This window comes from Oryza brachyantha, chromosome 6 (assembly GCF_000231095.2).
Source record: "Oryza brachyantha chromosome 6, ObraRS2, whole genome shotgun sequence".
Classification (NCBI taxonomy): domain Eukaryota; kingdom Viridiplantae; phylum Streptophyta; class Magnoliopsida; order Poales; family Poaceae; genus Oryza; species Oryza brachyantha.
Window position 1 is genome coordinate 3,685,444 of NC_023168.2, and position 14,325 is coordinate 3,699,768.

At 40.2% G+C, this 14,325-nt stretch overlaps 2 protein-coding genes across 2 annotated transcripts; one reads left to right on the forward strand and one right to left on the reverse strand.

Annotated features, from left to right (window-relative positions):
* Nucleotides 1-3,300, forward strand: LOC107304419. The gene is made up of 2 exons (XM_015838476.2): nucleotides 1-301; nucleotides 2,341-3,300. The coding sequence occupies exons 1-2, from the start codon at nucleotides 39-41 to the stop codon at nucleotides 2,804-2,806; spliced, it is 729 nt and encodes a 242-aa protein (XP_015693962.2). The 5' UTR covers nucleotides 1-38; the 3' UTR covers nucleotides 2,807-3,300.
* Nucleotides 3,301-5,405: 2,105 nt separating this feature from the next.
* On the reverse strand, nucleotides 5,406-13,034 carry LOC102709377 (LRR receptor-like serine/threonine-protein kinase ER1). The gene is made up of 27 exons (XM_006656680.3): nucleotides 12,657-13,034; nucleotides 11,709-11,838; nucleotides 11,543-11,614; nucleotides 11,366-11,437; nucleotides 11,213-11,284; nucleotides 11,042-11,113; nucleotides 10,888-10,959; nucleotides 10,557-10,628; nucleotides 10,402-10,473; nucleotides 10,226-10,294; nucleotides 10,055-10,126; nucleotides 9,890-9,961; nucleotides 9,597-9,668; nucleotides 9,447-9,518; nucleotides 9,285-9,356; nucleotides 9,133-9,204; nucleotides 8,920-8,991; nucleotides 8,768-8,839; nucleotides 8,620-8,691; nucleotides 8,466-8,537; nucleotides 8,307-8,375; nucleotides 8,154-8,225; nucleotides 7,994-8,067; nucleotides 7,784-7,912; nucleotides 7,256-7,603; nucleotides 6,686-7,059; nucleotides 5,406-6,177 (listed from the first exon to the last, which is right to left on the reverse strand). The coding sequence occupies exons 1-27, from the start codon at nucleotides 12,736-12,738 to the stop codon at nucleotides 5,809-5,811; spliced, it is 2,940 nt and encodes a 979-aa protein (XP_006656743.1). The 5' UTR covers nucleotides 12,739-13,034; the 3' UTR covers nucleotides 5,406-5,808.
* Between the last annotated feature and the right edge of the window lie 1,291 nt (nucleotides 13,035-14,325).

Genomic DNA, 14,325 nt, shown 5'->3' on the forward strand with positions numbered 1-14,325 from the left:
CTCGCGCTCGCGAGAGGGGGGCCAGTGGCGGAGCCGCAATGCCGATCGCCATGGAGAGCGGGCGTGGGCACGGCGACCTGTTCGGCGGCGGCCGCGGGGTCGGAGGAGCTCTCTGCCCCGCGGCGCGCGGCGGCGGCGGCTCCTCGTCGTCGGCGGGGTGGGGAAGCGACAGCCGGGTGGGGATGGCGCTCTGCGAGGACGCGGCGGAGGAGAGCAGCGACGGCGAGGTGCAGAGCTCGTACAGGGGCCCCTTGGACGCCATGGACGCGCTCCAGCAGGCGCTGCCCCGCACCCGCGGCAGGTCAGCCCCCCATCCAATGCGGGCTTCCCCCATTTGGTTTTCGTTACGATCTGCGGGACGTTGAGAGTGCCTTCACTGCTCGAGTCTTTTGGAGCATTGCAGATGGAAAACCCTTTTCTTGATCGGCTGATATTTCTGTTCGGATTTTTTTTTCTGATTTATCATGTCGTTGATCCTGTGCTTCTGCCGATAGAAAGTTTGGGGATTTCGGGTGATTTTCTACTGTGTGGTAGTATATATATTTGGGAATTAAGTCCTGATGGTGTTGCTCCTAATTGGGAATTTGTTGGGAAATTCCTGTCAGTGCGGCATGATCACTTTGATGATGAGTGAAAAATAGTATGTGGATTGTTGTTCTGTGCTTAATTAACTAGTTTTCGATTGGGCATTGGGCAGGTGTTATTTATTTATTTTTGCTTACGTCTTACAAATTGGTTGGAAAATTGAATTCCTGAACAGCGCGAAAGTTTGACCTTTTGAAACTCGTGGTTGCCGATAGGAGCTGTTTAGCTGTGCAAGCTTGATGTTAGGTTGTTTCTTAGGTGCTTGCTAACTTTTATTTCCATCGATCCAGAGGATCACCACACGTCTGATTGTCAGGAATAACTGTAAAGCAGGGTATGCTTTGAGTGCTCAAGAATACAAAAACTTCTGTTGATGATGGTGATGAGTCCCAAATCTGTTGATATTGCCATAATTAGAATGTATATCTTTTTATCTTTGAACAATTTATTGTGTACAATTAGCTGGCCCTTCAGAACTCTGTAATGCTGCTTTTACGCATTGTTAGCTCAAAAGGTAATGTTTCCGAAACACGTCTTTGTTTATCAACAAATATGCAAAACTCTTGAACTGTGAATTAACAATTCAGTGTGTTGTGATTCAAATTTACAAACTTTATCGTTCAAAAAAAATTATAATTTTTCGAAATTAGGAACTGAAGAGAATGCATATGTCAGATGTAATCAGGTGCAACTGCGATGGATTATTGCTAGTTAGAACAAATCAAAATTGATATTTTCTTGGTTTTCTAATTAATCTTTCCTTGGTTTTCCATCTGTCAGTTTGTAGAGCTCGCTTGATTATTTTTCCTTTGACGTGCCACTCTGCAGTTTCCTATAATTTTTCAGTACCATTACTAATTGTCCCAGTCTTCCAGATGATATGATCGTGCTATTATTCCGTTGACATGTTACAGGAAACACAAGCCGTTCTACAATTCATTCAACATAAAAGCTCAAGTTTGCTAAATTTGGTACCCAACATATAAAATGGAATGCATGCAGTAATGAAAAAATATTGTCCAGGCGGAACTAGAAATTTATTAAGCCTAGGTTTAACAACGAAATATAAATTTTTTGCATAAATTTTAATTAAAAATAGTAGTTTCGCAATGGAATTTTTTGGCCAACGTGGGGCTCTAGCCCAAGCTGCCCCACGCCTGGTACCGCTCCGTCCATTACACATGTACAATATTATGGTAAAAAGTTTAATATAATCTATACGCATCACAATGAGCTTATTTCTTGATTCCAAGGATGCATACAGTAATGCTTCTTTGGTATTTTTACAGTGACATGAATTATCTATTGCTATTTTATATACATGCAGTTTTGTTTCCGCAGTTGGCACTAACACTAGCACTAGCGCCTTATAGGCTAAATACCTGCCAACAATTTTGTTGGCATGAAATTTTAATAGATCTTATTATGGCATTTTAATTATAAGCAGGAGTTCATCATGTGCTGCTGAACATGATCATGTGTATTTAGCTCGTAATTAGTGCGAGCACAGGATCAAACAGACAAAACCAACTTTCTTTCACATGCATTTGTTGGCCAGCTGGCAAAATATTGTTGATCAGCATCACTAAGTACTTAGAATTTTGGATGCTTGTGTTACGTTTTTTTTTTCCATTTCTTACAGCTGACTGAAAGCTTGTTTATCTCGGTCTAATAGCAATTACTGGCAGATCCTTTGTCATGTCTTGATAGAAGATATATGTACTTCATTCTACTGACTTGTTTTATTGTTGATAGGAGAGAGGGGACCAAATTTTCTTTGGTGGGTGCTGAGGACGCTGTGTTCTCATCTCAGCATACTAAAGAACTTGCCAGTCCTGATGATCCATCCCCTAGGAAGCGCAAGGGTTTTCTTGCATGCAGTGTCGACCAGAACAATTCACATAGTAAAGAACTGAGCCTTGTTGACGATGCCACCAGCAGACCATCAAGCTGCAGGAAGCTATTGTATCCAGTTGTTACAGGCAGTTCTCCAGTTAAGAACAGGGGCTACGCTGAACAGGCGAGAACAGAGTGCTGTAAAAACCTGCCTGGCTGTTGCCTGCAGAAGAGCCTTGATGCAACGGATGCCTTAGCTTCTCCACCTGCTGCAGTTCTACCTGAACTGACATCAGTTCAGACGAAATTTGTGGCGATTAGTCTCAGTGATGTGGCTGAGTTGACTGATGTGATTTCTCCTAGCGAAAAGCGGAGGAAGAATTAGCTCAACCAGTGTAACAACATTTTGATCAGTTGCAACTTCAACCACTGGTGTCCATTTTAGACTGCGGCATCCAGTGGTGCAAATTCAGAGAAGCTTCCGTCATGTATAGTTTTTTCAGGATTATACTCCTTATAATATATAATGATATTATGTAGAGATACGAATTTGAAGGGCTAGGGTGGTTCATGCCTCGATCTCCAGTCAGATGCCGTCAGCTGTGGCTACAGTCCTACAGATATTCTGAATCATCTTTTATTTGAAGATAGACTGGAGATTCTGACAGGTGAAGCACAAGACTTGGTCTATGCCAAGGTGCATAAGAGCCAGACAATTCCTTGACATGAGTACTTTCCTTTACAGGATTTGGAGAGTATCTGTGATGGATGAACAAAATGTTAATTAACATTGTCCTGAATCCTGTGATTTGTTTGCGATGGTCCTGAATCAAAATTGCAGTTTTTAGTCGTCTTGTCATGTTCTGAACTTCTGATTAGCTGAATCCAAACTGCAATTTTCAATCATCTTTGTCTTGTGCTGAGTTTGTTCTGTGTTCTAAACTGACGCTATTATCTCATCACTTGCTAGGCTTTGACGATGGCTCTTGTTAACTGTTTGGTCGTTGCTGTTCAAACTTGTTTTATTAAATGAGGACAGTAGATATGGCTACAATCCTGACAAGAACCGCTACGAGGACATGATCACTACTGGATTGCTGGAATGTTGGAAAATGCTCGTACTAGATGTCTGAAACAGTATTGATTACCTTTTTAAATTTCAGCAGGTTGTGACTCGTAATATGTTGCATAGAGAGCATGCTGCTGTAGTTGCCCCCAAGTCCTTCTCACATCTGGTGTATGGTGTCTGATGGTCTCACGAATCCCCTGGATCGATGCAGGAGCAGTTTAATAAGAGCAAGTTCAATAGTATAGCCAACTGCTAGCTTTAATTCATCTACGATCAATCTAATAGTCAATTTATACAATAGTTATCTACAAAACATTAATATATAGTCTTACATGTCATACATACTAAACGTCTTGGAGTCCGTGCTTGCTTTAACTAGCTATAAATTAATAGCTCGCTACTCTCTCTCCTCTTTTTTCTCTTTAAAATATATTTACAGCTGGCTTATAGTTTACTATTGTATCTGCCCTAAGGTCATCTTCAATGGCTATCTATAAGGCATGTTATATAATTTTTTAATAGAGGATAGATAAAAGCTATCTCTTAGCTAAGAGATAGTCTATTGCACATTTTCAATGTCATGTGAGAATGATTTGTGGGGCCATTTATAATACTAGCTTTTTGCTAAGAGCTATATCATAAAAAAATTATTTTTTAAGTGTGTTTATATATAGCAAACTATCTATATTGTTGAAGATGGCCTAAGGGTGTCATTCATATGATTGGATTAATTTTCTCAAAAAAAATTATGGTGGCTGCTAGAATGAATGTGATTGGATAATTCATACTTAGGAAGATTTTCTTTTTTTTTTGGCGGGAAAAGGGAAGACCAAGTAGCAAAGGAAAAAGGCTATGGCTATCAGCCTATAACAGTTTTGTGGACCAAGAACAAGCTCTTCTGTTGTGGGCCAAATTGGCCGATCATAGTTTCTTGGGCCAAGAAGTCGTGAGCTTATGAATTGTGATAGTGTCATGTGTGAGAATGTTAATAATTCTATAGTGTTAGCACTACCTGAAAAAAGGATAGCCTTTGGATGAGATTGTGGAGATGTGTTGGTCCTGCATTTTCACATGGCCGTTGTTATGGTAATTGTTTCTTTAGCAGCCGTATTGTGTTGTGGGAAAATATATGGTGAAAATCACAAGTGTAGGTTCGATATAAATAAATAATCTTCGAAGCTTTTCTATAAAGGCTCTTTAAAAAAACATTAAAAATCACAAATGTATGGAAGATATAATAAATAACCATATAAGGTTTCAAGAACGAACTCAAACTTAATCTGTTAGGTATCAAATTAACAGATGGCAACGAAAAAACACAATTACAAATTATGTTTCTCAATTTCACATTGTTGTTGCCTTTGCATGTAGAGCCATCAGCCATACATAATCTTGAGCCATTTAGGCTCAAGTCACAACTCACAAGTACTCACAGCAATCCTACAGTAGTAATTTCCCCATGTTGTTCATCACTCCATTAATCAACCTTCATTTCTTCCCGCTCTGACCCTACCTCTGGTCTACCACCTCCATTGCCATGACTCTTTTGAGCCCTGCACCCTACATACCCAGGCCCCAGCTGGGTTCAGTTCGGTACTTCAGTACCCTGAGTTCACGAGGACTGCATTGCATTGCATTGCACCTCACCTCTCTGCCCATCCTCATTGGCCCACTCATCAATCAATCATCTCAGCCATGGCAGGACACCTTCATCTCCTTCTGAATTCTGATCCCAGCTACTGTTCCTCCCACATCCGGTCCCAGCAAAGCTGCAACCTCGCATCATTTAAACCGTCCCTGACAGATGATGCATCCATGGGCTTGGCGACAATGGTACAATACATGCACATGGCAATGCCAGGCAGTGGGAAACCCAAAAGAAAATACTCCTACTAGATGTCACACTCACCAATTATACTTGCTCTCGATACCATATGATATTGCAACTGTATTAGATGCCATTACAGAAGTCAGTGAAGTGGAAAACAGATATGCTGAAACTGAAACTCCACCCTGCTAATTTGGCCAAACCGAGATACTATTCAGATTAGTACAGTTCCAGCATTCCAGCCCCAGAAATGTTACAGATTGTTCGGAGAGATTCATCACCACCACCTAAGTTAAACAAAAAGGAGATGGAGGAAAAGAAAGAAGTTCGTGGCATTTTTTACAGTAAAGAACAGCAGCCACACCCTTTGAGAATCCCATATTAATTTCTGGGTACCCAACATGTGGACAAAACGTGAGCTCGCTTCACTACCAGTCTTAGCTGCAGCTGCCGCCTGAATCCCAGATCGGATGACTATTTCTGCAATTCTCTACTCTGTGTTCTGAGATATTACCTCGCCAAACTTCAGAAAGAGCTCAGCATCCGATGTGCACGACGAGTTGGCGCAAGACAGCACACTGGTTCCTCTTAAGCTGACATACTCGTTGATGTAGCTCGGGACAGTAGGTGCCTGTGGCATGGCCAGCTGCTGTGCAGACTTAAGTGGCGGATCGGGGTGTACTAGGCAGTCCAGGACGCGCACAACCTCGTGCATTGTCGGCCGATCTGATGGTTGTCTCTTGGTGCAAAGAAGTGCAAGCTGGAACACCTTCTTGACCTCACCAAGATCCTTGCATGTGTCTGCGATGTCTGGATCAACTGTCTCCATGACGGCGTTGTTAGCCGTTTTTGATAAGATCTGCATTAACAGTAGGCCAAGGATTGTAGCAATCTCTTCAGTACAAGGAAAACCAATAATAAATGAAAATTCAGCATATATATATATATATATATATATAATCAAACAAAATTAAGGTTGATACTCCGAATCAGTGGTCAGTTAGATGTCACACAAAAGTGTAAAAATGTTAATTCCTGCAAGATAATTTTCAAGACACTAATCTGTAGCTTTCCATCTACATAATTGATGACACGGGACAAAAGTGGCAGGCTTTAGGGGACTTAAACACTGCAACTAATAATGGAGCTTTCAAGAGCCATATGCAATGGATCAGTCCACCACACGTACACAGTGCAAATAGATCTACCCACAGGAATGGTTTCATGTTGTTGGTCCCCATGTAGGAACACAGGCTAATGAACATCATTCAGCAATTATTGAGGACTACCAGAATCCAAAGCAAAATAAGCTGAAGAAAATGACAAATTAACAATAGAATCACAAGAGCATGGCTTATACTAGTTACCAGGTGATGGAGATTGCACTCGTTGTCCACTGGCTTTTTGCCGGTCAACAGTTCAAGAAGAACAATGCCATAGCTGTAGACATCAGACTTTTCATTGAGACGGGATGTGCGAGCATACTCAGGATCAATATAGCCAATAGTTCCCATGACATATGTCGATGTGTGAGTTTTTGACACACATAAACTCTTAGCAATGCCAAAGTCTGTAAGATGTGCCTCATAATCCATATCAAGGAGTATATTTTTTGATTTCACATCCCTGTGTATTATCCGTGGACTACAGTCATGGTGAAGATAAGCAAGACCTTGGGCTGCACCTAGAGCAATCCGTAGCCGAGTTGCCCAATCAAGTTTTTTCTTCTTGGTTGGACCTTCTACAATAAAAAAAAGGTTTTCCATTATGGTATGGAAATAGAGTTTCATTAACTATTTGGGTAATACAACCAACAGTTAAGCAGATATACAATCATGTTTGGAGAATGGCATGCCTGTGCTTGTGTCTGTGCTTGTGTGACAGATTGAACAGACAAGATACCAAACTGTGTCAATGAGTTGGCGGTCGGTACTTACCATGTAAAACATCCCAGAGGCTGCCATTTTCCATGTAATCATAGAAGAGAAGATTCCCAACAGGAGATAAAGAATATCCTTGAAGGCTGACTAGATTCCGGTGTTTGATGCTACCAACAGTCTCAAGCTCAGTTTCAAATTCCTTGAAACTATGTGGATAGTGTGCATACAGCTTTTTTATTGCCACTGGTTTGCGGTTCTTCGAAATACATTTGTAGACTGTGCTGGATGCTCCATACCCAATTATGTACTTTTCACTCAGGTTTTCAGTCATCGTCATTATGTCCTCGTAGACCATAAGGGAAAGGTTCATATGGAGGATAACCAGCTTAGGGGGAGCATTGCTCACTGTAACAGCAAATAATCAACCCATTAGTGATGCTCTGCCATTCAGTCAGATATCAGGTAAAAATAAATTGTTGATCAAATAGAATAATTACTACATGGGTGACATAACATTGAGCATGACAGGAAAGATATCAGTTGTTTTGTTGATCACAATTTCACAACTCGTTGCAGATGCATTACCTGGCTTACTAATAGAGACATCCTTGAAAACAGGTGGACTGTGAGGCCTGCAGACAGCTGCTAAGATCATCAGGAGGATAACAAGCCCACCGACAGCAATTCCAAGTATTGCAGCCTTCGAGATTAGTGCTGCAAAGAAAGTGTAGGGGGCAAAAAGGTGATTTGTCTGTTAGGTGTCAAAAAATTATGTTTGAAGAACAATTTTATTACGTTTCTGTTGATGGCCAGAGGAACGGCATGAAGAACCAATCCAATATCCACAAAGTTCAGGATTACCCAAGAAGCTAAGGAAAGGACAGTATGGTTAAACTGATGTATCAATGTCTGAGCAAATGAACATCATAGTGATGGAAATGATGGAGCACACTACCTGTCAGGCAAAAACCGCGAGAAGTTGTTCTCAGTAGGTACAACACCTGCCAGACTATTATAGGATACATTTCTGGTCACAAAACAGATGGACAATGTCAGCAAAATACAGATATGAGAGCATTCTTAAAAATTTTCGTGTTATTCAACTTACAAAATATTAAGGCTGAAGCAGTTCATCAGTGAAGAGACATCCCCAGTTATGTTATTATTTTCCAGTTTTCTGAAAGAACAATATACAGCTGTCTGATTACAGATTCAATGTTCTTATGGGTTATATATAAAGAAGGCTGACATGGAAGGTACTACTCACAACAATATCAGATTTTGCAGCATTCCAAGTTCTTGAGGAATCAAACCGCCAAGATGGTTTCTAGACATATCACTGAAAAACCACGTGTATGGGATATAGTATCTATGGCACTTAACAGTTAAATCCACACATAATTACATAAGAAAATACTTACATCTCCATGATACTCCTCAAGTTCCCAACTTCTGCAGGTATGAATCCTACTAGACCATTCTTGCTCAAGTTACTGAAGAAACAAAGTTGATAACATCAAAACAAGACATTATACTAGACATATACAAAATGGTGAAACCAAAGCTTACAGTCTTAATAGATGCTCCAAACTCCCAATGGCTGAGGGAATTGGACCAGTAATCATGTTACAGGATAAATCCCTGAAGCAGGTATCTTCATTAGATACATTAGCATAAAATAGATATGTTAAGAATTCATGCATGAAGCTAACAAGACTTACAGCGTGTCCAAATTGTTGATTCTTGATAGCTCAATCGGAATAGTACCACGTAGAAAATTTGATGACAGGTTCCTAAAAACAGATGAAAAAAATAGTACTAATCAAACATGGGAAGCAAGGAAAATTTTCAATGTGTAACATGAGAATTAAACAAGCAAGTAGGAAAGGAAAAATAATGAAAGACGTTTTAGGAATTAAAATAGCACAACTCACAAGTAGGTCATGCTCTCAAGTTTATGCAATGAAGGAGGAATGGTCCCATTTAATCTGTTGCCATATGCATTGCTGCAATGAAAACCCACATTAGATACATGTACCTGAAAATGCAAATGCCACCATAACGATGATAATTAACTCATGCTTACAAGCTGTTGAGATTCACACATGAGCTTATGTTTTCAGGAATTGGACCTTCAAGTTGGTTGTTTGCAAGGTTCCTGTGAAGTAAAAGTAAAATAAGCTGCTTGTTTTATTGGCGCCTTGTTGAAAACATAAGGAATTTTGAAAAGTTCCAGAAAAGTGCTTACAAGTCAAATAAGCCTGTTAACTTTCCAAGCTCTGGAGGAATGAATCCACTGAGTTGATTATCATTAAGTTCTCTGAAAAATTAGCCGACAATGACATAATTCAGGTTACACCGAATTAGAATATGCAATGGAAAAAATGTGGCTACTTACAAGTAATGAAGGGTTGACATATTTCCAAGCTCTGGTGGTATAGGTCCTGTTAAGTTATTGCCTTGCATATACCTATTGAAACAATTGTATGCCATTAAATTACACAAGAAATATATCTAAGTTGAACCTTCTATGGTTTTTTATCATTTAACTTTGAACTACCAGTAGAAAACCGATTAGTAAAATTTTCACAGCTTCAGTGTACGTTAAGTTGCCAAGTAGATTGTAACTCAGATCCCTGGAAGAGAAATAACATTGCATACATATTCCTAGTAGAAGAAAAGAGAACTTACAGCTTCTCAGTGTATGTTAAGTTGCCTAGTATTGACGGAATAGAACCAGACAATTGATTGTAACTCAGATCCCTGGAAGAGAAAAATAACAATGATGATTTGTCCTTGTGAGTTTCGTTTATCAATAAACAATTATATAATGCGTATCCACATCATTGTACTTACAATACAGCGAGAGCCTGCATAAGACCAATAACCGACGGAATAGGTCCAGTGAACATGTTCCCCTGCAAAGATCTAATCCAAAAACAATATGTCTAATTATGCGGATCAGCATGAATTCTATCAAGCAACTAAATTGAGTAGATTAGTTTTATCAAGAAAATCACCACATACAGTGTAGCAACTTGTAGGAAACCGATATTGAATGGAATTGAACCAGAAAATTTATTGTAAGACAAATCCCTATCATGAAAGAAATGTTAGAAAAGCATCACAAGCAGAGCAGAAAAAAACTTAGAGGGGTAAGCTGCATATACGTATTTATAGAGGGGTAAGCTGCATATACGTACAAAACCTGAAAACTCGTACAGTTTCCAATTGTTTCTGGTATTGGCCCTGTCAGGCTATTGTTCTTGACATCACTGGCCCAAATGATTCAGGTGTAAGAACAAGATTGAGGATGTGTGGCAAATTTTACCGAATAATGTTAATCATATGTACTCACAAGTACCAAAGACCAGTCAACTGGCATATATCAGGGGAGAGGCTTCCTTCTAAATTATTGCCACGTAATCCCCTGGGTACAATATTAAGCCACAATTAATAAAAACAAGAGAATTTTACATGTTATTATAAATTTAATAACATGCTTGAAAAATCATATATAGAAATTTTCATTAATTTGTCATGCCTTTGACAAGCTCTTAAATAATACGTTTAAATGATCTCAAGAATATGCATTCAAATAGGTACTACATAACTAAAGTAAAATAATACAAATACACTAGCAGTGCAGCAAATCTGTGAACTTGCGGCACTAAATAAGGATGACGTACAAGTATTGAAGAACCTCATTCCAATAGATCAGTCTTGGTATTTCTCCACTGAGTTTGTTCTGTGCCAAGTCCCTGTAGTGCACATAACAATTAGAAAAGTTGGAGTACGGTGATTAAATATACCTACCACAAAAGAAACCATTGAGCAACTTACAAAATTTTCAAATTTGGGAGCTGTGAGAGCGTTGATGGGATCACACCGATCAGCTCGTTGTTCTTCAATATCCTAGAAAATCACAAATATCGGTTTTAGATAACAGCACCAACATGTAGATGACGCGCATATATATTCAATAAATGAATTCCAACAGGACTAGGCACATACAAGCTCTCCAGATGCTTTAGCTTCGATACCGAGAATGGTATGTCACCATCTAAGCTATTGAAAGACAAATCCCTGAACCAAGAACACCATATCAACACACATTCTCTCTGCAGAGTTTGAATGAATAGCATCATCTACACCCACTCCTCTTACACAGTTTTAAGTGATGAACAATCGCCAATCTCATCAGGGATCTGCCCAGACAGCCCATTCAACTCTAAGTCCCTGCCAGCATGAACGCAAGCTCACAAGTTACTCAGAGTCAAGCTACCAGGGAGCTACATTCCAAAGAACACAAGAGGAACAGCGGCAACAGCACATCTACCATACATTGAAACGAGGTTCTTCAACCTGCCGACGGCCGGAGAGATCTCGCCTCCCAGGTTGAGCCCGGAAAGGTTGCTGATTTGCATCAACAGCCATGGTCAGTGACCAAGCAGTGGATTCGACAGCACGAAAAAAGGAGAGCACTTTGGAAGGGTGGTGTGCTTCTTACAGCGCGGCGACGGCGAAGGTGACGTTGTCGCAGAGGACGCCGCGCCACGAGCAGTAGTCGGCGCCGGCCCAATCGTACAGTACGTTGTCGACATTGCGGAATGATTTCTTGATCTCGAGCAGCGTCGACCCTGAATGTAACGCACCCACATTAGCACAAAGATGAAACGGCAACAACAGATTGCGGTATAGATTAGAACAAACTGCAGAGACGATTAAACTCCCAGAAAAATTTAGACGTTGGTTATGTAGTGTAGTATAAATGATTGTTTCCCTAGCCTTCAAGACGATGGAGGGTAAGAAAAAACAAACAGAGTTCAAGCACATCAGATTGGAAAGCACAAAAAAATCAGCACAACAGTAAAGTAAAAGGTTGCGACTGAGATTCCTGACGCGGTAGCAGCATTCGGATCATCAGATTGGTACTCAAAATACAACATGAAAATAAAGCTCCGTCCTTGAACAATGAGCGCAAGATTCAAAAAATGTCAGACGATTTCTTTCCATGGGGAGCGTTTGCACCGATTAGTAACAGATTAACAGGACAGAACAGAACCAGTCATAGAACAAAATAGTAGTAGAAACTAAAAAAAAGGAGAGAAAAAACACATTTTTCAAACATTGGTGGATTACCTAGTGGCTACCATCATAAACAAAATGCAAGTAACTGTGCACAAGGAAGAATGGAAGAGAAGAAGAGAGCTGGAGTGGCACTGAAGGATTAGTTAAGTATTAGACTCTTCTTAGGGAGATCTTAGGCCAATAAAAAATAGGGCATTCAACACAAGAGAATCACCATGCCTCCAAAAAGGGAAGTACTTGCAGCACTAATAAAATACTAATCCCATCAAACCAAACACCCCTGAATCTTTGCTCCCCAGTACACAAACCACACCCCCCCTCTCCAGCAAGAAACCAGCCGAAAACGAAAAGGCTAGGAACCACCAACCATCGTCGGCGACGACGACGGCGACGAGAACAAGCACGACGAGAGCACGGGAAGCGGCCGCCAGCGCCGCCGCCGCCGTCATGGCCGCTCCTGCTGCTTCGCTGCTGCTGCTGCTGCGAGTGCGAGACACCACCGCCGGGGCGGCGATGACATTACAGGGAGAGGAGAGCCAGGAGCAAGTATGGACGGAGGATGGGAGCAGCAAAGGATTGAAGCGGCCGCGCCTTTATGGGACGCAGTTCTTGGTTGGTTTCTTGGGTTCTCGCGCTCCTCCTCCCGCTTTGCGCACTCGCTGCGGGCTACTGCCGCGGCCGCTGGCGCAGTGTGACAGCGAGTAGCTGTATGGCTGGGTCGATAGAGTGGCAGAGGCTACGTGGGGGGACGAAGCGAGTAGGAGTAGGGAGGTACTAGTAGGCTATAAACTTGGGATTAAGCTTTATACTAGAGAGAGAGTGATTTCTGTAGGGAAGACGATGGAGAGAGAGCGCGATGGACACTGAGATGTCACATCAGTGTCCTTGTTTTTTTTTCTCACTACCTTTCTGGTTGGCCTAGAGTTTGGTGTAGAACTCGAGTCGGGCATGGTCACGAACCTATGACATCTCTGGTCCACGGGGGTTTCAATGGTGGAGTTGCTCACAGGTGTGTTTAGAGCAATTTGAGTACTGAGACAGCCGGTTCCAATTTATCTATAATCAATTTAATAATTAATTTATATAATAACTACCTACAAAACATGTACTACTATATCTCAACTGTCATACACATATTATATTTAAATTCCGTGCTATATCTGGATATAAATCTATAACTCACTGCTATTCTCGCTTCTCTCTTATTTTCTTAAAATATGTTTATAACTAGCTTGGTCTACACCTTAGGCTGCATTTGGCACTAAGACCTCTCACCCTAAAATAACTTAGTTTTTCACGTACACGCTTCCCGAACCGCTAAATAATGGATTTTTTAAAAATTTTGATAGAATGGTTGTTTTAAAATATTGTATTAATTTGTTTTTCATTTTTATAATAATTAATTATTTGTGTACTAATTTATTACGATATTTTTTCGTCGGCTAACTCACCCCATCTTCCCATATGCCGAACGCGGCCTTACTACCGTAGGAGATTGGTCTTTGCCTTTTTTTTTATTTTCAGGTCATCTTTTGGCACATTAAAAGAAAAACAAAATGATATATCTATAAATGTAAATAATTTATAAATAAAATTTTTATGTATATGCATTTACAGTGATTTAAAAGTCAAAACTGAAACATAAACTTCGGTGAAAAGCACTCAAAATCAACTCCAAATTTAAAGTTGAAAAATTGAATTTTGGATTATAAGCACAACGCAGAGCCAGATGAGGTGTTTGCATTTTTTTTTGTTCAGCAAGTAGGATATACTGGGCATATATAATTTTTTCTTTAAAATATGCGTAATGAATCTATTTTTAAATTTAATATTGAACTCAATCATTTTTGTCTTCGATGTTATCACAAAATCATAATAATCCACCATCTACTACCCAACCTTATAACCAAACCTTGCCACTTTATTTTCTTGTAGAGGTTGTAGATTATTTCCTTAGTATGCAAATCGTGCAAGTTTTACATAAAATTATGTAAAAGTTTCTCAGGATATTGTTTTAAGTACCAATTTTGTTCTTA